General features: G+C 47.9%; 1 protein-coding gene across 13 annotated transcripts in view; it reads right to left on the reverse strand.

The window, feature by feature from the left end:
- Window positions 1-16,456: 16,456 nt before the first annotated feature.
- Window positions 16,457-20,841, reverse strand: part of LOC105467393 (protein phosphatase 2 regulatory subunit B'gamma) — a 167,418-nt gene continuing 163,033 nt past the window's right edge. For 12 of the 13 annotated variants that reach the window (XM_071099573.1, XM_071099582.1, XM_071099570.1 and 9 more), the window contains one exon: window positions 16,457-19,282. In XM_071099573.1, the coding sequence (XP_070955674.1) occupies window positions 19,151-19,282 (132 nt within the window). In that variant the 3' untranslated portion in view covers window positions 16,457-19,150. The remainder of the gene's footprint in view (window positions 19,283-20,841) is intronic. The other variant, XM_071099572.1, reaches the window with a different exon arrangement.

Below are 20,841 nucleotides of genomic sequence, written 5' to 3' on the forward strand. Positions count from 1 at the left end.
TCTGATGCCCCGGCACCCTTGATTCCCAGAGTATACCTCCACAAACACGAACCTTCTCCTACTTGACTTTCTTACCGACCTTGTGTCAGGAAATTGACACTGTTAAAAACAATGTGAATTTGGCTGGGCACGGTGGCTCACGCCTGTAATCACAGCACTTTGGGAGGCCGAGGTGGGCAGGTTGCCTGAGGTCAGGTGTTTCAGACCAGCCTGGCCAACATGGTGAAACCCTGTCTCTACTAAAAATACAAAAATTAGCCGGGCATGGTGGCACGCACCTGTAATCCCAGCTACTCAGGAGGCTGAGGTGGGAGGATCACTTGAACCCAGGAGGTGGAGGTTGCAGTAAGCTGAGATTGCGCCACTGCACTCCAGCTTGGTGACAGAGTGAGACTCTGCCTTCAAAACAAAACAAAACAAAAGTGAATCAACATCAGACTCCATTCCATTTTACCAGATACGCACAAAGTCTTCTTTCCCTTCTGTCCTATTCTCTATCCAGAGAATTGCATGGTAATTCCTTGCCATGTCTCGTCAGCCTCCTGGCAGGAACAGCCCCTCGGCCTCACTTTGTCTCTTAGTGTCCTTGACAGTCTATCTTAGTCCGTTTGTGCTGCTATAACAAAATACCACAGACAGGGTCATTTATAAAGAGACCTTTGGCCAGGTGTGGTGGCTCATGCCTGTAATCCCAGCACTTTGGGAGGCCGAGGTGGGCAGATCATGAGGTCAAGAGATCAAGACCATCCTGGCCAACGTGGTGAAACCCTGTCTCTACTAAAAATACAAAAATTGGCTGGGCATGGTGGTGCATGCCTGTAGTCCCAGCTACTTGGGAGGCTGAGGCAGGAGAATCATTTGAACCCGGGAGGCGGAGGTTGTGGTTAGCAGAGATCACACCACTGTAACTCCAGCCTGGGCAACAGAGCAAGTCTCTGTCTCCAAAAAAAAAAAAAAAAAAGAACAGACCTTGATTGCTCCCAGTTCTGGAGGCTGGAAGTGCAGCATCAGGGCATTGGCAGATTTCTTGTCTGGTGAGGGCCTGGCCCCTGCTTCCAAGATGGTGCCTTGACGGCTGTGCACTCCCACAGGGATGAACTCTGTCCTCACATGGCAAAGGGGTGAAAAGGGCCAAACTCTCTCCACCAAGCCCCTTTATAAGGCCATCAAATCCCGTTCCTGAGAGCAGAGCCCTACGACTCAGTCACCTCCCAGAGGCCACACTTCCCCGTGCTGCTGCCCTAGGGATGACGTTTGTTTTTTTTATTGCCCTTTGTTTTAAAAAATATTTTTTCTACTTTGGGAGGCTGAGGTGGGCAGATCACCTGAGGTGATCACCTGAGAAGTTCAAGATCAGCCTGGCCAACATGGTGAAACCCTGTCTCTACTAAAAATACAAAAAACTGGGCAGACGGTGGCTCACGCCTGTAATCCTAGCACTTTGGGAGGCCGAGACGGGTGGATCACGAGGTCAGGAGATCGAGACCATCCTGGCTAACACGGTGAAACCCCGTCTCTACTAAAAATACAAAAAATTAGCCGGGCGAGGTGGCGGGTGCCTGTAGTCCCAGCTACTACTCGGGAGGCTGAGGCAGGAGAATGGCGTGAGCCAGGGAGGCGGGGCTTGCTGTGAGCCAAGATCGTGCCACTGCACCCCAGCCTGGGCGACAGAGCGAGACCCCGTCTCAGAAAAAAAAAAAAAAAGTCCCGGTGCGGTGGCACACACCTGTAATCTCAGCACTTTGGGAGGCTGAGGCAGGCGGATCACCTGAGATTGGGAGTTCGAGACCAGCCTGACCAACATGGAGAAACCCTGTCTCTTCTAAAAATACACAATTAGCTGACTGTGGTGGCGCATGCGTGCAATCCCAGCTACTCGAGAGGCTGAGGCAGAAGATTTGCTTTAACTCGGGAGGCGGAGGTTGCAGTGAGTCGAGATCGCGCCATTGCATTCCAGCCTGGGCGACAAGAGTGAAATTCCGTCTCAAAAATAAATAAATAAATAAAATAAAATTGTTTTCTTTTAAAGACCAGTGGGATAGTAAGGGATTACATTTCAATATAAAATTTGGAAGGGGCAAAAACGTTGAAAGCATGGCATTATCTTACAGAATACAAACCTTTCTTCTGCGGGCTGGCCCCCCACCTGGGTCCAGGCGATGTGTCCTCATGACCCCATTCTTGGCAAGACAACTGCAGACGTGTGTTCCTGGTGGTGCAGTGCATTGCATCAGGGGGCTCATGTTCTCCTTGCCCACTGCTGCTGATGTTAGCCTCTGTCACCTGGCCAAGGCAGTGTCTGCCAGGTTTCTCCAATGTGAAGTCACCATTCCCCAATTAATTAAATTACTTTATTTACTAGGATCTCGCTCTGTCTCCCAGGCTGTAGTGCAGTGGTGCAGTCATAGCCCACTGCAGCCTTCAACTCCTGGGCTCAAGCAATCCTCAGCCTCCTGAGTAGCTAGGACTACAGGCACTGCCCAGCTAATTTTTTATTTTTAAATTTTTTTTTTGTAGTGATAGGGTCTCACTATGTTGTCCAGGCTGGTCTCAAACTCCTGGGCTCAAACGATTCTCCTATCTTGGCCCCTCAAAGTGCTGGGATTACAGGCATGAGCCGCCGTGCCTGGTCCCCACTTTATGTTTGATTGGCATGTTGCAGAGAGAGATTCCACTATTCCACTAATACCTTGTGCCTTATCAGACATCCACCCACCAGCCTTAGCATCTATTGATGAGTCTTGCCTTTATCAACCACCTATGTAGTGGTTGCTATACCATAATGATCTATTTTCTTTTTTTTTTTTTTTTTTTGAGACGGAGTCTCGCTCTGTCGCCCAGGCTGGAGTGCAGTGGCGCGATCTCGGCTCACTGCAAGCTCCGCCTCCCGGGTTCACGCCATTCTCCTGCCTCAGCCTCCCGAGTAGCTGGGACTACAGGCGCCCACAACCGCGCCCGGCTAATTTTTTGTATTTTTAGTAGAGACGGGGTTTCACCGTGGTCTCGATCTCCTGACCTTGTGATCCGCCCGCCTTGGCCTCCCAAAGTGCTGGGATTACAGGCGTGAGCCACCGCGCCCGGCCCATAATGATCTATTTTCATCCTTTTTTTGATATTTATTAATTGGCATTCTATCATAAGGAAGACCTTTCCCTTCTCCCTCATATAGTTTTTTCATTCCTTTATTTACTAGCATGGACTCATGAATCTTATTTTGTTCAGTGGGTTGTAATCTGATAGTCTCATTATTTGTATTGAAACTCAAATTACCCTAGATTTGAAGAGTGGGAGAACCTGCAAATTGGCCCCTGTGTCCTTTTAATATGTCCCCATCATTCTTTGAGTACTTCCTTAATTTCTGGTCCCCCCCCCCAAAAAAAAAAGTTCCAGGGTTAACTTGTAGACTCAGCCATCTCTCCAAGGCACTGTGCTATGGTTTGAATATTTGTCACTCCAAAGCTCATGTTGCAATTTCATCCCCCATGTGGCAGTGTTGAGAGGGGACTGGGTCATGCAGGCTCCGCCCTCAAGAATGGAGAAATATATTCATGGATTCCTGGGTTATCCTGGGACTGGGGCAGGTGGCTTTATAAGAAGAGGAAGAGAGACCTGAGCTGGCACACCCAGCCGCCTCGCCGTGTGATGCCCTGTGCCACCTCAGGGCTCTGCAGAGTCCACACCAGCAAGAAGGCCCTCACCAAATGTGGTCCCTTGACCGTGGACTTCTCAGCCCCCAGAACTGTAGGAAATAAATTCCTTTTCTTTATAAATTACTCAGTTTCAGGTATTCTGCTATAAGCAACAGAAAGGACTAAGACGAACTATGTTTCCTTTTAGTGGAGTACAGAACAGAACAGAATTGAGAGATGAAGTTCTTGGCCCTCAGTGTGCTCAGAGTTGCCAGGGATTGGTGCTTCTAGACCCTCTTAGAAGAGGGCTAGGAAACATATATATGTACAAACGCTTTACATATATACACACAATCTATAATTCTTTTGTTATCTTTGTCTGTATATGTGTATGTACATGTCCTGAATTTGACTGTTATTTCTGATTCAGCATCTCCCAGGGATCTTCCTAGCTTCTTCCTGTGTTTGCAAACCCTGTCTCAGTGAAAGATCCAGCTTTTATTTTTCTGATATATGTATTTATTTGCTCAATCAGCGATCAGTGTATTAGAGTTTTCTAGAGAAGCAGAAGCAGTAGGTTATATATTGGTGAATATAAACCAATGGAGAGTTATAATAGGAATTGACTGGTATGATTATGGAAGCCAAGAAGTCCCACAGTATGGCATCTGCAAGCTGGAAACCAGGAAAGCCCATGACGTCATTCAGTCTGAGTTTGAAGGCCTGGGAACTAGGTGAGTCAATGCTATAACTTCCAATTGGAAGTTGAAGGCCCGAGAGATAAGGTGTGGTCACGGGGTGGAGAGAGCGGCCATAGGTATAAATCTCAGAGACTGAAGGTCCAAGAGCTGAGAGTTCCAGCGTCTGAGGGCAGAAGATGGGTGTCCCAGCATCTGGGCCCTCAATGGATTGAATGAGGCCCACCCACATTGCTGAGGGCAGATCTTTACTCAGTCCACTGATTCAAATGCTAATTTCCTCCAGCAATATCTTCACAGACACACCCGGAAACAATGGTTCCCCAACTATGTGGGCATCTCTTAGTCCAGTCAAGTCGACACATAAAATGAACCATCACAATTAGTTTATAGTCACACTTAGTGCCTGTGGGAGACTGAATCCAGGACCTCTGTGGATACCAAAATCACAGCCTACACTTTATCCTGACCAATGTCTGAAAAAGTTTTCATGTATTTCTCTCTTTTTTTTTGAGGCAGAGTCTCACTCTGTCACCCAGGCTGGAGTACAGTGGCACAATCTCTGCTCACTGCAACCTCCACCTCCCAGGTTCAATCTATTCTCACGCCTCAGCCTCCCAAGTAGCTGGATTACAGGTACCTGCCACCATGCCCAGCTAATTTTTACATGTTTAGTAGAGACAGGGTTTCGCCATGTTGGCCAGTCTGGTCTTGAACTCCTTTCCTCAAGCCATCTGCCCACCTCAGCCTCCCAAAGTGTGGGATTACAGGCGTGAGCCACTGTGCCCGGCCTTCATGTATTTTTCTAATTCTGTAGTTCTTTATGGTGGGAGGGTAATTCTGGACTCCCTATGGGCAAAAGCAGGATTCGGCCTTCACATTTTAAAGCATCCGTGCCAGTTGTCTTGTTGAATTTTGCAGTCTGGATTTGTCTGATTGTTTGATCATGGTAAGGTTCAGATTGAACATTTTTGTTAGGAATAATGTGTAGGCAGTGCTGGGACTCCCCACTGCATTGTATGAGGAGGAGCTAATGTCAGCTTGTCTCCTTATTGTCAATGACAAGCCTGCTCACTTGAGTAAAAGGATATGTTGTATTCCCTTTGTAATATACATTGGATTGTATTTGTTAATTTGCTAAGATTGTGCATCAGTATGCATAAATGAGATTGGTCTGTAGTTTCTTTTTGTGTGCAGTCTTTATTGGAGTTTGGTATCATTATATTTGCTTTATTAAAAAAGCAGTTTTCCTTCTTCTTCTATGCTTGGGATCAATTTAAGGAAAATTCATATTATCTGATCTTTAAAGGTTGGTTAAGGCTGGGCGCAGTGGCTCACACCAGTAATCCCAGCACTTTGGGAGGCCGAGGCGGGCGAATCACAAGGTCAGGAGATCCAGACCATCCTGGCTAACACGGTGAAACCCCGTCTCCGCTAAAAATACAAAACAAATTAGCCAGGTGTGGTGGCGGGCGCCTGTAGTCCCAACTACTCGGGAGGCTGAGGCAAGAGAACGGTGTGATGGTGTGAACTGGGAGGCAGAGATTGCAGTGAGCCCAGATCATGCCACTGGACTCCAGCCTGGGCAAGGGAGGGAGACTCCATCTCCAAAAAAAAAAAAAAAAAAGGATTGGAAAGATTTACCTGTGAAGCCTTTTGTATGTATCTAATTGTCATAAGTAGTTTTTCCTTGTTTTGTTTTTCTTTGCCACTCTGTCAAATCTTCCAGCCTCCTTCATCTTCAGGTCTTTGAATGCATTCTCTTGCTTGGGGCATTCTCTGCTTTCATCAGGGGAAGCCCAGTGGGAAGCCTCCCTGCAGTGCCCTAGCCTCTCCCCACTGCGATGCCGGCTTCCTGCCATGGAGCCTGACTCACTGGACTGTCTCAGGACATGGAAACTGGGGCGTCTGCATTGGGTTCACCGCTGTCATTGCTTGGCATGCTCCATAGACATTGGGATGAGCGAATGTCCTCCCACGGTTCTGCCCCCTTCAGGCACAGTCACTACGGGGTGTGCATCCTGCTCTTCACGTCTCATTCACTTCACAAGCTGAGCAAGCTGTCCCGTCTGCACTAGGGATGGAGCTGGGCACTGGGGCCACCTCCATGAAAAAGCAGAGGAGCTCCCTGCCTCGTGGCGGAGGCCCTCTACTAAGAAATAAATGAAATTACAAATTGTACCAGGGCTCTGATGAAAATAGGGTGCCCTGATAGAGAGTAAGGGGATGGGGGATTCCCAATTTCAGGAGGGTGGTCAGAGAAAGCCCCTTTCGAGAGAAACCATTGCATTTTAGACCTGCCGTTGAAAACAGTCAGCGCCGTCACTTTGGGAGCTAGAAGTAGGAAGTGACAGTGACAGCGTGTGTGAAGGCCCTGGGGCAGGAAGGAGGTTGGTGGGTGAGAAGCAGAAATCAACGATGGACCAGTGGGAGCACGGCTGGCCATGGCTGCAGAGGTCAGCGTGGGGAGGGACTCAGGCTTTATTTAAGTGCCATGTGAAGCCACTCGAGGGTTTTAAGCAAGAGGGCGACGTGATCTCTATTTTAACATGTTCTGGAGAGAAAGCTGTCACTGCAGACTAGGGAAGGGGCGGGGCCGGGGCAGGAGAGAAAGGCTAGGCTAAGGTGCAGTCTCTAGGATCTAAGAATCCTAGGAAGGGAAGAATCATGGCCAACCTCCGGGTTTCTGGCTTGGTGAGTCTGCTGGGTGGTGATGTCAGTTCCTGAGGTGAAGAAGATCACAGGGACTGGGCCGGGGGTGGGTGGGCAGGTGTGACCCATGCTGCTAGCACTGACCCCTCTATGCTGTGGGTGTCCGCTCTGTCTACCAAGAGGGTGATACTGTCCAGGGCATACTGAGTCCCCAGTGCCCACATGTGCCACCCCACAGATACCTGTTGATTGAAATTCTTTTCACTGTCTTCATTTGGGTCAAATCCTCACCAAGGGGGTTGGATTTGATTTTTTCTTCTTCTTTTTTTTTTTGAGACAAGTTCTCACTCTGTCGCCTAGGCTGGAGTGCAGTGGCGCAATCTTGGCTCACTGCAGCCTTGATTTCCCAGGCTCAGGTGTTCCTCCCACCTCAGCCTCCTGCGTAGCTGGGACTACAGGTATGTGCCACCATGCCTGGCTAATTTTTATGTATTTTTTTGTAGATACAGGCTTTTACCATGTTGCCCAAGCTGGTCTCAAATTCCCGGGCTCAAGGGATCTGCCCATCTTGGCCTCCCAAAGTGCTGGGGTTACAGGCATGAGCCACCATGCCCAGCCGGATTTGAGTTTTGACACCCTAGTTTTTCAAGGTCAACTGGTGGAAAACATGGGTACTTCTTATTTAAAAAAAAAAATTATGTATTTTTTTTATTTAAAGAGACAGGGTCTTGCCATGTTGGCCAGGTTGGTCTTGAACTCCTGGCCTCAAGCAATCGACCCACCCTGGCCTCCTAAAGTGTTAGGATTACTAGCTGTGAGCCACCAAGCCTGGCTACTTCTTATTTATTCTAGGGCACTTTTTTAAAAATAGAAAATGTGTGACTATACATGACAGAGCATTTCTGGTACATCCTGTATGGCAGACTGAAGATGATTCCAAAGATCTTTTCTCAAGTATTCTGAGAAATTTAGCTTTTTTTTTTTTTTTCTTGAGATGGAGTCTTGCTCTGTCGCCCACGCTGGAGTGCAGTGGCACGATCTCAGCTCACTGAAACCTCTGCCTCCCGGGTTCAAGTGATTCTCTTGTCTCAGCCTCCCGAGTAGCTGGGACTACAGGTGTCTGCCACCATGCCCAGCTAATTTTTGTATTTTTAGTAGAGACGGGGTTTCACCATGTTGGCCAGGATGGTCTTGATCTCTTGACCTTGTGATATGTCCACCTTGGCCTCCCAAAGTGCTGGGATTATAGGCATGAGGTACCATGCCCGGCCAAAATTTAGCTTTTTAATACGGGAAATATTTTCTATGTAAGAAATATCTGAATTTTTACTTGGTAAAGTAAAACATTTCTATATGAGATCCATTGCCTGTCTCAAATAAATCTTTCAAATGTGCATTTTCCTAGACTTTTTTTTTTTTTTTTTTTGAGGCGGAGTCTCGCTCTGTCGCCCAGGCTGGAGTGCAGTGGCGCGATCTCGGCTCACTGCAAGCTCCGCCTCCCGGGTTCCCGCCATTCTCCTGCCTCAGCCTCCCGAGTAGCTGGGACTACAGGCGCCGCCACCATGCCCGGCTAATTTTTTTGTATTTTTAGTGGAGACGGGTTTCATTGTGTTAGCCAGGATGGTCTCGATCTCCTGACCTCGTGATCCGCCCGTCTCGGCCTCCCAAAGTGCTGGGATTACAGGCTTGAGCCACCGCGCCCGGCCCATTTTCCTAGACTTTCAAAAAATTCACAACCTAGAAAGAAACCAAATGGTAGTCAAGATAAAGTACTACCCGCCAACATACAACTTGGTGAGTTTTTTTTTTGGAGATGCAGTCTTACTATGTCACCTAGGCTGGAGTGCAGTGGCACAATCTCAGCTCACTGAAACCTCTGTCTCCAGTGATTGTCCTGCCTCAGCCTCCCGAGTAGCTGGGACTACCGGGGTGCACCACCATGCCCAGATAATTTTTTATATAGTAGAGACAGGGTTTCACCATGTTGGCCAGCGTGGTTTCAAACTCCTGATCTCAAGTGATCCACCTGCCTTGGCCTCCCAAAGTGCGGGGATTACAGGCATGAGCCACCACGCCCAGCTAACTCTGTGAGATCTTAGCAGATACACAACAGGGGCTGGCTCACCAGTTATGGGGCTTTCCTTTCTCTATTTCATTTTCTGTAAAACCAGGGTTTGAACTAGACCGGGGTTCCTAGAAATTGGGATTTCATAGGTCTGGAAGCTGGTCAGCATTATCGTACTATTTAAATTTTAAAATGGTATTGCCAATTTTTTTCAAGTGGAGAATTATAAAAGACACTAGTATTTACACTTGCCATTTCCAAAGGTATATTTCCATGCTAAAAGTGGAGGAAGAGCATGTCAGAAAAAGGATCCTTCTTCAAATTGAGTTTCCAGAGGAACCATTCCATTGCTCTTTTCTCTTTTGTTTTTGAGTCAGGGTCTTGCTCTGTCATCCAGGCTGAAGTGCATGGCTCAATGAAGCCTCAGTCTCCTGGGCTCAAGTGATTCCCCACCTCAAGCCTCTCATATAGCTGGGACTACAGGCATGCGTCACCACACCCAGCTAATTTTTTTTTTTTTTTTGGTAGTGACAGGGTCAGTGTCACTATGTTGCCCAGGCTGGTCTTGAACCCCTAGGCTCCAGCTATCTTCCCACCTAAGCCTCCCAGAGTGCTGGGATGACAGGCGTGAGCCACCTCACCCAGCCGTCTTTTCTCTTGTTTTGATGAGGACATAGAAACACTGTCGTGCCCCGGGGGCAGGTGTGCAGACTGGCTGTAGGGACCCTGGCAACCACCAGGTCCTCCTGGTCATCAGAAACCCAACACTGGTTCCAGGGTCAACTTTGGTGGAGCAGATTTAGGGTCTCACCGCGGTACCATATTGACACAAGTGCGGGGCCAGGAGCTGAAAGATTGGGGTCTGCCTGACACTGTTGCTGTGCTAACTAGTGTGGAGGGTATTGGGGTTCAGTGGTCCTGGCTGTCCTCACTCATAAAGCCACGGGCTGCCTAACACGGCCGTGAGGCCTCCTCCCACCCTGAGCTCCTCATGGCGAGATGGAGTCGCGCCGGCCTCTAGGCTGGAGACTCCCACCCCGAGCTCCTCATGGCGAGATGGAGTCGCGCCGGTCTCCAGGCTGGAGAAAGAAGCTAGGGAGAGCGGCAGTCATGGTTGCTTTCCTCATCCTCAGCTGGGGCAGGGGGGCCGCGGGTGTTTTGTTACGAATGAGTGAATGCAGTCACAGAAGTTTCTTCTGCCTGAGATTTTTGCCCTCCAGAGACTCTGCTGGGCTTTCACCTTGCTGGAGAGCTCATTCAGGAAGACTCAGGCTCTTGGGTTCCCTGAAAACTTGCCACTCCCCTACAATTTTTTTTTTTTTTTTGAGATGAAGTCTCCCTCTGTGACCCAGGCTGGAGTGAAGTGGCGCGATCTCGGCTTGCTACAACCTCCACCTCCCGAGTTCAAGTGATTCTCCCGCTTCAGCCTCCTGAGTAGCTGGGATTACAGGTGTGCACCACCACACCTAGCTAAATTTTTATTTTTATTTTTTTTTTGAGACGGACTCTTGCTCTGTCACCCAGGCTGGAGTGCAGTGGCGCGATCTCACCTCACTGCAACCTCTGCCTCCCAGGTTCAGGCAATTCTCCTTCCTCAGCCTCCTGAGTAACTGGGATTACAGGCTCCCACCACCACACCTGGTTAATTCGTTTGTATTTTTAGTAGAGATGAGGTTTCACTGTGTTGGCCAGGATGGTCTCAAACTCTTAACCCAAAGTGATCCGTCCACCTCGGCCTCCCAAAGTGCTGGGATTACAGGCGTGAGCCACGGCGCCTGGCCCCCACTCCCCTACTTATTGCCAATTAGACCATACAAGATGCTTAGCCAGCGATGGACACGCTTACCACACATTCACACTCTAAGTTGAGGGGGGGAAATAAAGCTAGGTATACCCATATGTATTTAATGTTGATATAAAAGAACGCTCATCTCCAAGCCACTTCAAGGTATGGGATTGTTTTGTCTCTGAGTTACGGGGAGTGGTTCACATTCTGAAGGCAGGTTCTATTCCTTCTCCTCTGCAAGTTATTCTCACTCTGGAAGCCTCTCCTTTCTCAGATTCACTGGAAAGCAGACATCGCCATTTAGCTGGGAAGTCCCTTCTTCTTGCTGTGTAGCGGGAAGAGCTTTGAGTTAGGGAGGTCCTGGGTTGACTGTGGGACCCCCACATTGCCCTTAGCTACCTCGGCCCAGTAGATGAGCCTCTCTGTACTCCGGTTCCTCCTGTGGGGAGGACAGCTGTTCAGGAAAGGTTCAACCTTGTCCAAAGAGAGGTCTGGCCTTTTCCCCAGCTTTGCAGCAGCCGAGAGGCCCTTGGCATGCTGTGCCCGGTGAGAGCGCCTTTGTCTAGCCGGGGGCCTTGGGCCCTGCTGGCCAGTCTAGGCAAACGACATGATTTATGCTGGGGGTCTCAGGCCACACAGGATGGCTCCACCTCTGGAGGGGCTGGACACCGAGGCCACCATGTACACATGATAAACCCCCAGTAAAACTGTGGACGCCAATGCTCAGGCGAGCTTCCCTGGTGGGCGATACTCCACGCGAGCTGGTGCACACCATCACCGGGAGAAGCCAGTGCGCCGCAGGGCTCCACGGGGAGAGGATGGCTGGCAGCTCTGACGTCTCCTGGACAGCCCTGCCCTGTGCATCTTGTCCTGTTCCTGATTTTCATCAGTGTCTGCTCACTGGCATAATTGTAGCCATGTGTCCGACAGCTCTACTCACCCCTGTGAGTCCTCAGAGGGAACTCTTGAGCCTGGGAGTGGTCGGAGACTCCGGGGGGGCCCCATGTCCCTCCTCTGCCCCTCATGCCAGTCTCACACCGACCTCTGGGCCTTTAATTATGATGTCAATTTTCCGTAGCAGGCTTTTTATTCTAGTCTGTTTGAAACCCACAAAGAAGCAATCCCGAAGGAAGAAACCTCCAGGTTTCCTGGCAAAGCATTTACTAGAGAATCACCTGGGCTCTGACAGCACTGGAAACAAGGCGGCTTCTCACAAGTCCTCTGACAGCAACAGGTGATATGCGTGACTGTTTCCTTTAGCTCAAGCCCTGGGGTCAGCCTCAGTTTTGTGGGCTGTGGGGCCACGTGGGTCTAAAGAGGCTCTAGCCTCAGCATGGATTCCTGTTTGAAAGGAGGAGGTGACCCTGCTCCGAGCCTCAGGCGTGGCGCTCACTCTGGGGGTCGCTCCTTGATTGAGGACCCGTTTTCTTTTTTTTTTTTTTGAGACAGAGTCTTGTTCTGTCGCCGGGGCTGGAGTGCAGTGGCCGGATCTCAGCTCACTGCAAGCTCCGCCTCCCGGGTTCACGCCATTCTCCTGCCTCAGCCTCCCGAGTAGCTGAGACTACAGGCGCCCGCCGCCTCGCCCGGCTAGTTTTTTGTATTTTTAGTAGAGATGGGGTTTCACCGTGTTAGCCGGGATGGTCTCGATCTCCCGACCTCGTGATGCGCACACCTCGGCCTCCCAAAGTGCTGGGATTACAGGTGTGAGCCACCGCGCCCGGCCGGTTGAGGACCCATTTTCAACAGGCATCTAAACACCCAAGAAGTACCTGGTGGACGGACTCACCTGCGTTGCATTAGACGTGGACGCTCCAGCTTAGGGCAGCGCACAGAGGGGAACCCAAGGGAGAGTCAGCAGGGGGCTCGGCAGCAGGAAGCGAGCCTTGTTTTGGAGGCAGAAATGAAGACAGATGAGGTCACCACACCTGAGAAAGGGAGGGAGGGAGGAGCCGGGGAGAATGTCAGCCTTTGACTTCTCCATGTTATGCTTCAGCGCCAGGATCCGGCCTAATCTTTCCCCTTGCTTGGCACCCTCTCTGATCCATATTCTGATTCGGGGGTGGCAGGTGTGTGTGCGACGCTTCTGGGAGGCAGAAGCACCTGAGCAGCGCTGTTGGCTGTAAAGTGCTCATTTAGCATCTCTGGGGCTCCCGGGCACTGATTCTCCTCATTCCCCCTCCACTCGTCTTTTTCCATCACAGCTGTGCTGCATGTTTGTTCACCAACAGTATCTGTTACTGGTTGCTTTTATTACAGGAATTAAGAAGACAGGTCAAAAAACTCTTGGATTGCCAGGTGTGGTGGCACAGGCCTGTGGTCCCAGCTACTTGGGAGGCTGAGGCAGGAGGATCGCTTGAGCCCAGGAGTCTGAGTCCAGCCTGGGCAACAAGACCCTATCTCTAAAAAACACAAAAGGTCCCAAAACATAAACAAAAACCCCTCTTGGATTGGCCAGTAATCCATTTGTTACATATTATCCTATAAAAATACACAAATCAGTACACCTGGGCCAGCCCCAGCTTATATTTATTTACCTGTGTATTTCTAGAAGCCCCTCAAGGCAACCACCCTACACCAGACATGAGCAGGAAGACCTGTAAGTAGGAAAATAGGAATTCTAGAGATTATGGAGTTATGTGGCCCGCACCCCCACCCCCAAGTTCTGTGGAATTTACATCATGCTTTTTATACGAAGCAGAAAGTCTTATGAGAGTAGGGACACTTGGCTTCCAGTCAGTGTGGGCCCATCTCTGCACCTCTAGGTCTGTTCCCTTCTCTAAAAAAGGAGCTGAATTAAGCTTAGTACATTTCAAACTTTTTGACAGTGGAATCCATTTTTTTTTTTTCCTCCAAATGAAATCTTATATAAAACTACATATTAAATAAGAGCTGAACCTTTGATAATTTTATAGGTTCACATTAGTAATATAATGAGAATAGAGGCTAATGTGTTGGTGGTCTCCAAAGTGCTGACATTTAGCATGTTTGTTTACAAAAATGCTGATGTTTTATAAAATCTAAACTTACATAAAAACAAAAGCCTCGGGCTGGGCACGGTGGCTCATGCCCGTAATCCCAGCACTTTGGGAGGCCGAGGCAGGTGGATCACAAGGTCATGAGTTCGAGACCAGCCTGGCCAACATGGTGAAACCCGTCTCTACTAAAATTATAAAATTAGCTGGGTGTGGTGGTGGGCGCCTGTAATCCCAGTTACTCCGGAGGCCGAGACAGGAGAATTGCTTAAACCCAGGAGGCAGGGTTACAGTGAGCTGAGGTCGTGCCACTGCACTCCAGCCTGGGTGACACAGTGAGACTCTGTCTCAAAAACAAAACAAGACAAAACAAACAAACAAAAAAAATAGCCTCTGAGGAAGGGGAGCCACTGGACTGGAATCAAGCTCTTCTGGTTCTGGGGTCAAGTACACCGTCAGAGCCCGCAGCCGTCACAGCAGTCCCTTGACACTGTCTCCATAGGGGCTGCTTCCCCAGTGCAACGTCGGGGCTAAGCACGGGCTCTGGGTGGCCCTGGGTATCTCCATGGGGCAATGGTTGTGAAGGACAGACCCTGGGGTCCATGACTGTGGTTACCCCTCGACCTTGCAGGGCCTGGGGTTCTCCCCAGTGTCAAGTGGTGGTGAATGCAGATGCAAGGGTTTCACCTGGAGTTCAGGATGAGAAGAAAACACGTTTTTCCTGAGGAAGGTGAGCCCCCACGCCCCACTCCCCCTCCTGCCTTGGGAGATCATCTCCTGAAGCTCGCTGTGTGGGCTGCAGACTGGCACCAGTAGCTATGCATGTACCTAACAATGCCACATGTTGGACACCGCATCTCGCGCCCTGTAGTTCAACCATGGATAGCCAATCACTCATCAAGAGTTTCTGTCAACCAGCGAGAACTCCTGAAAAACAACCTGAGTAACTGCCCCCTTCCCGATCTGTCCTTTCTCTTTTAAATGCTGAAGCCTCTTTTTCTCCCCCAGAGCATTTCTCAAGGCAGCTTGCAAGTGTTTCCCAGGCTGCAGCTCTCGACCTTGGCCCAAATAAGCTCTCTCCCTGTATCTTCTTTCTGAGACAAGGTCTTGCTTGCTCTGTTGCCCAGGCTGGCATGCAGTAGTGAGATGACGACCCACTGCAGTCTCAACCTGTTGGGCTCAAGTGGTCCTCCCACCTCAGCCTCCTGAGTAGCTGGGATGACAGACATGAGCCGTGGGGCCTGGCCTCTCCCTGAATTGTCTCAGTTTCTTCCTTTAGGTTGACAATACCGTAACTTCACACTGTCCACCTGGGGGTGTTCCTACGGCCTGACATGGTGCTGCGAGCATGTCCCCAGGCCCTCACCTGTGTTCACCATCACCCATGACGCTGCCCATCTAGAAGGCATTTCCACCATGTAATGTGATGGTCGGGGCTTGGACCCCAGGCCACACTGCTTGGGTAGCAACCTGGCTCCACTCAGTATTTGCGTGACCTCGGGCAAGTGACTTCACCTTTGTGTGCCTCAGTTTCCTCATTTGTGAATGAGGATAAGAGTAGTAAATTATTTGGCGGGTTGTGAGAAGTAAGTAAATTAACCCAGGGAAATGAGGCACCCACCACAGCTCCTGGCATAAAGGCAGTGGTAAGAAATACGAGTTCTCCTTGTCATTACTGCTGATGGCTGCTGCCAACCCTCACAGGAGACACGAAGCCAGTCGTTTTGCCTTTATGCTTCTTGCTACCCCCAAGTAGCAGCCGCGTGCAGCTGGGCTGGAATCGAGCATGCCTCTGTGAGTGGGTCCTCTCGAACTCTTGTGCTGCAGGAAGTTACTAAACACCAGCTTTCCTGCAGTGTTAAGATGGGGGATAAGGACCGCAGCGGGCAAACATCTAGTCTGCGGAACACTGATCTGGGTAGCGGCGCAGGATGTGGAGTCTTCTGGCGCTGGCGTGCCCACTTCTAGGTGGAAGTGGAGCAGCAAAGTTACTGGACCCTTGGGCCGAAGACCACACTCTGCCTGGGTCGCAGCCTCGTCCATGTGCCCCAGCTGCAGTGACGGCGTCTGCACCTCTGTCAGTGCGGAGGCAGCACAGACACCGCTGGGGAGAGAAGGAAGCTAAGGACAAAGCCTGCCCTCCCACGCCAGCCGGCGCGCTGACCACACGCAGCTATGGAAAGGTGAGGTAATAACCACAACACGAGGAGGTAACACGTTAGTCCTGTTTCCATGGGCTTCTCGCGAGAGCATCAGCGAGGATAACGCTCTCTCCATTGAGGAGGTGGGTGAACTAGGATCCCAAATTCATACTTCCAGCAATTCCCTATTTTCAAGACTTTCATTTCTATAAATTGTATTGATTCACCTTTTCCTACTCAAATAAGCCCCAAAACCCAAACCAAACCAAGAGGTGGTCTATAAAAAGGCACACTGCCTTTTCCACTAAGTAAAAAATCAGCGGATAGACTTAGCTTTGAACAGCTGTGGCTAGCAGCTGGTGCAGTCAGCGCTCCAGGCGGGCTGGGTGGAGATGGCCGGCCCCTCCGCAGTCAGCGTCCCTGTGTGGGGGCGGCCCTGACCTAACGGGAACCCGATCACGTCAGAGCCAGCTTGCCCAACACCATGGCTAAATTTAGTTTCATGATGAGCAATAAAATTCACATGTTCTTTATTTAGTCCATATGATACACCGTCTCTTAGTTTTTGAAAATTAGATAAAAGAGCATATTAAATGGCAGGTGTCTGAAGTTTCTCTTCATAAACAAGGTCAAAACAAAAAGTTCTGAATTACAAAATGTTAAAAAATATGTCGGTGCTTCACATTTCACTAATGCATAAAGTTACAGGTATTTTGTAAAGAAAAATAATTGTGCCACTTACCTATATTTGCTGTTTCTATGAATTTTTTTATTCTGTACATAGGACATTTTGTACAAAATATGAAGTCTACATTTTTATTACTTATTACCATAAAACAAAGATACAATGTATGTACAATATTAAAAGGAAGCCATACTAAAGCCACACTAAAAAGACACTTGGAATAGTGACATTTCTGATGTACAGATACATTCTGGAAAGAGTGAAGATGCCAAACGCAGAACTTTATGAAGAAAAACAGTCACCGGTTTATTTTCAATGTAATACTTTTGAAATCAGTTTGGTACAGAATAAACAGTCTCTATACAATGATATGTAAGCTGACAATTAGCACAGGAGTCCAAGTACTAACTAGGGAAACTTTAGGAGGCCAGAATATTAAGTAATACTCTTGCCAAAGAAAATTGGTTTCTTTTATTTTTCTTTTTGGTGAGTGTTTGTCTTCAATAAAGAGCAGAAAGAAAACCTAGACAAAAAGATGTTCTTACACACTGAGCTTTACACAGTCAACCAAACATTGATATTTTGCTTTTTCCCTAGGGCGAAAAGAGAGTCTTCCCAGAAACCTCTCTCACAAACATACTGAACATCCAAAATCAAGGATATTTGAGAATCTATCAGCTAAAGACGGAAGTTCAAACAATGGTATATCAAAATACATAAGACGCTGCTTTATACAATAAAAAGCACCCTTTTTCCCTCAAAAGGAGAAGGCATCAAAACTGTTTTTTTGAATGATAAGTTTTCAGAATGGTAAAATGGAGAGATACTCGTCAAGTTTCTCAGGAAGTGTTCATCTCACAAAGTGGACTTGTCCACTTTTAGCTGGGGCAGTCTTCGCATTTCATACCTGCACTTGCTCTTAACACAAGAAGTCCCCTCCCCCCAGGTGATTTTCCTCCAAGACACGAGGACAGAAGCATTGCCAGTGGCTTGAAATGACAGCAGTGGGCAGCAGGCACTAGAGCTGCACAAGGAGCAATGTCTGCTTCTCACAATCTTTAAAAGGATACCCGAGACCTCGATGAAAAACCAGATCCTAAAAAAAAGCCAGATTTTGTCTTTTATGCATCAAGACACTTAACATTAAGTTATATAATCTTATGCCAGAGATGAAAGAAACTAGAATCACGTGTTTAGAATAGCAGTACACATCTCAAGTAGCTTTCAAGCAGGATAAATAAGTCAAAATACTGGCCACCCTGAGAGAAATAAAGAATAGACAAAGCACTAAGTTTAAAGATTTTTCTCCTTGTGCTATTCCATCTAAAAAAGCTCAGTACATGCAAGGAAGTCTGTGGAATACATAGCAGCATTTGAAGACCGATGAAAACTCAGACACTGTATTTTCCTTACGAGGTGTTGATAATGTGAGCTCTTTGCAACAGAAAGAGCCCCACTGAACATCATCCTCGCTGGTGCCTCCTCCAAGCTCTCAGAACCGCGTTGCAGCCTTTGGGGAAGGCAGCGGCACTGCCGGTCCCGTGCAATGCTGTTGTGTTACTTTACGCTCAAAGACAGCTGCAGTTTGCGTTAGGCTAAGAACTGGCTTAACTCAAAATGATTTGGCTCTAACTTTCCATCACATGTGGAATTCTTAGAGACTATAATTTTATGAATTCAAGAGCCTTGCTGAAGGGCAACAATGTTTAAGTTGATGGAAATGAAATCTGCAAATAACAATATGAACACATAATTTTTAAACTCCAATTTCTGTCAAGGTAGACAGAGCAAGCTCTTTTAAGATAAATTTCAGAGCAATCTCTTTTAAAATAAATTTCTTCTACAAGCTTACTCCTGGAATCCTGGAGTACCACAGACTTGGAAATATGGCTTTAGGTACACACAAGAGAAGGAGACACGGTATTCATGTCACTCATCAAAGTGAAGAGACCCCTTAGAAAATACCAGCGGTTGAGGATTGTCATTTTCCCAGTACGTTGTGTGAGAACTCGAAAGCAAAGAGCCATTTCACTGAGATTGAAAAACAAACAAACGAGAACTGCTGGCGTAACAATCGCGTGGAAACCATTTCAAAGGCTGTAAAGTCTTAAAAAATAGGTCATACTTTTTAAAGTGTTCCTTTGATTTGGAAAACATTGACGTTATCACAGAACCACCTATGTTAAAAGATCCTAAGTTGCATTTGGGAGAACATGAAGATGAAGGGCAGGGTGCTTTCCTATAGCTCTGACTTTGTGAAATAGCCTGACGTGGACTATGCTGGGGTGGCGACGACACTGTGAGGACACCGTCGTCAACCCGTGGCTCTGCCAGCGGGCTCTGGGAAGTCACCATTGTTTGAACTCCTAATCTCGCGCTGAGGCGGACGCACGTTATTGCCTACAGAACGGGGTCCAAGAAAGCTTTGAGTGTAACTGATTGGTATGGCACAGAAAGTATGTATTTTCTACAGAATCCAGAAAAGAACTGGCGGGCCCAGCCCCGATGCGGCACCCCGGAGGCTAGCGGCCGTCCTGGGAGGCCAGCTCATCAGCCCTGCAGTGAGCTTCCAAGGCTTTCTTGGTGTGGGGGTCCTGAGGCAGCTCGGACTTGCGGCGTGCAAGAGGACGGTCCTTCTTCGGATCTTTCTGTGCCTGGAATTAGAAATGCAATGGCGTTGGCTACAAACTAAGCTATCTGAAAAGCAAGCTTACTTCTGAGGTGGAAGTCAAAGGATAACCTCGAGGCACGTGTGCCTCACCCACTCACTGTTGGCACCCTGGCCACAGGGAAACGGCGTATGTCTTATCATGGAAATTCACCAAAAATGTCTTGCTACTAAAAATCGTGACTCGTGTGAGGGCCTGTGTGTTCAATACTGGCGTTTTGGTCTTCTGAAATGTGCAGTGCTTATACAAAGGACTCAGTACCTCTAATTTGCATAATTCATGCATTTTAGTAAATCTCATAAGTAACCTATTTCATAAATGTCATTAAAGCCGTTTCATCGGCATGTCCCCTACAGAAGCATTTCAAGAAGTAGAAATTTCCGGCTGGGCGCGGTCACTCACGCCTGTAATCCCAGCACTTTGGGAGGCCGAGGCGGGTGGATCACGAGGTCAAGAGTTCGAGACCAGCCTGACCAACATAGAGAAACCTCGTCTCTACCAAAAATACAAAAATTAGCTGGGTGTAGTGGTGCATGCCTGTAATCCCAGCTACTTGAGAGGCTGGGCAGGAGAACCGCTTGAACCTGGGAGGTGGAGGTTGCAGCGAGCCGAGATTGCACCACTGCATTCCAGCCTGGGTGACAGGGCGAGACTCCACCTCAAAAAAAAAAAAAAAAAAAAGAAGTAGAAATTTCCTTGGAGGCAAAGAAAAAAAATGAATGAAAAACATATTTAAATTGGATTTCAAACATCTATCAAATTGAAAAAAAAAAAATACTCTCTTCTCCAATCCATTGTCTTCGTAAAGTCTAGGAAATTTTGGTTTCACTTAACAAAAAATTAAGTGAATCCCATTTCTGCATGAAGATTTGGATAACTGTATCTGCAATAAAAGGGAAACTTAATTTGGAGAGTATACATATCAAAGCATCCATTTCCACGAATAAACACATAATCTAGTTTAAAAGTAGAGACACTGTGTTAATACCAATATTTTGAAACAAAACAATAAACCATCTAAATCACCCAAACATGATGTATATGCCAGACGACTTGACGGCCAGTTAGTTAGAAACTTCTCTGGATAAAGCTTCTTAATCAGAGTTAAGTCTTCCTTTTTGTTCAGTGTATTCAAAGAGACTAAGTTACTTTGGTGGTACGTCTAGCAGACAAAATTTAAGTCAATCATTTGACAACAGAAAGAACACAAGCCTCACAGATTCCAGATGTCTGATTTTGGTATGGATGTAAAATACATTTTCCTTCGCTTTAATGAAAAATTCAAGGATCTGCAGAAATCCTGAATGAAAAGTTCAAATTTTTGCTAAGTGTTTCCCAGCAGGGTTCTCTGCAAATGTATCGATGAAAACAGCAATCATGTCAAGGTTTAAAAAGAATTTTGTGTCACATCACTTTAGGATGATTTCTAGAAATGTTATTTGAATATTCACATTCACTCATGGTAGGGGCAGGACTTTGGATTTGTTTTCCCCCTGGAAACCAGCGTGAGGGTTTTGGGAGAATCTTCCACTTCTGGAGATGGT

The sequence above is a fragment of the Macaca nemestrina genome, chromosome 7 (genome assembly GCF_043159975.1).
Source record: "Macaca nemestrina isolate mMacNem1 chromosome 7, mMacNem.hap1, whole genome shotgun sequence".
Taxonomy (NCBI): domain Eukaryota; kingdom Metazoa; phylum Chordata; class Mammalia; order Primates; family Cercopithecidae; genus Macaca; species Macaca nemestrina.